General features: G+C 42.1%; 1 protein-coding gene across 1 annotated transcript; it reads right to left on the reverse strand.

Annotated features, from left to right (window-relative positions):
• Nucleotides 1-601: 601 nt before the first annotated feature.
• Nucleotides 602-1,027, reverse strand: TM35_000471300 (uncharacterized protein; the record flags this gene model as incomplete). The annotated part of the gene is made up of 1 exon (XM_029030390.1): nucleotides 602-1,027. A coding segment is annotated over one exon (426 nt), but the record flags the coding sequence as incomplete, so codon positions are not given.
• Nucleotides 1,028-1,029: the final 2 nt, after the last annotated feature.

Here is a 1,029-nt window from a genome sequence, read left to right on the forward strand (position 1 = left end):
TTTCTTTGCTCTTATAAAACAGATTACCAAAAACCGTGCAGGGCAAAAGCACAGAATGACCCACGCACACTAAAGCAAATAAAAAGATATTAACCATTAGCCCAACTTACCCCAAGTAAACACAGAAATACACCAACTATGGGTGTAAGTCTATATGTGTGTATATACAAGCAATTATAAACATAAATTCATCTGTTAATATTAATTCCTTTTTTCACTGCAAAAAGCAGTTCATCATCATCACAGTGCAAGCCCAGGTGCACACACAGAGAGAGTCTCCAAGAACACACACACAATATCCCATGGCTCTAGTTTATGCATTAAATTACTGCACACACATACTCATGTGTACTAGCAAGAGATGTATACCGTCAGTGAGCAGAACAGCCCAGGTTTCTGCAACAACACAGAACGGGAAAAGCAAGTAGTGGAATTATTAGAAAAAGAACACACACACACAAAAATAAAAGAAAAGATATTATAATTAAAAAAGAAAGCTGGTAAACAGATTATTAGTTCATTCACCCATGGGGGATGTACGCAATTATGATTGTGTAAGGATAACCATTATTATTATTTGACCTCAGATGAGTCCCACCGTTCAGTACACAGTGGCAGAGAACAACAACGCCACAATCAGTAGCGGTGCTGCAGTGCGCATCCACACAGGACTGACACTGCTGTCAGCGTTACCCTTATTGTTCTGCATAGTGGGAGCGATGGTGTTGGTGCTGATCTTTGCGTTAGGTACAGGAGATGGAGATGAAGAGTTGGTTGGTGCTTCGCTGTTAATGTTGTTGGTGGTGGCTGCAGAAGCATCGCCATTTCCTTCAGAGACTGCGTTGGCAGGAGGAAATGTTGTTATTGTTGTTGTGGTGGTGGTTGTCGTTGAGTCAGTATTGGTATTCTCTTGTGAACCATCTGTGGAAGTCGCACCTTCAGGAGATGGCTCCTGGGTAGTATTAGAGTCACCAGGTGCACGGTGATCCTCTGTAGTATTCGCTGATCCTTGGTGTTCTTGTGGTGCTT

The sequence above is a fragment of the Trypanosoma theileri genome (assembly GCF_002087225.1).
Source record: "Trypanosoma theileri isolate Edinburgh chromosome Unknown TM35_Tth_47_V1, whole genome shotgun sequence".
Lineage (NCBI taxonomy): Eukaryota > Euglenozoa > Kinetoplastea > Trypanosomatida > Trypanosomatidae > Trypanosoma > Trypanosoma theileri.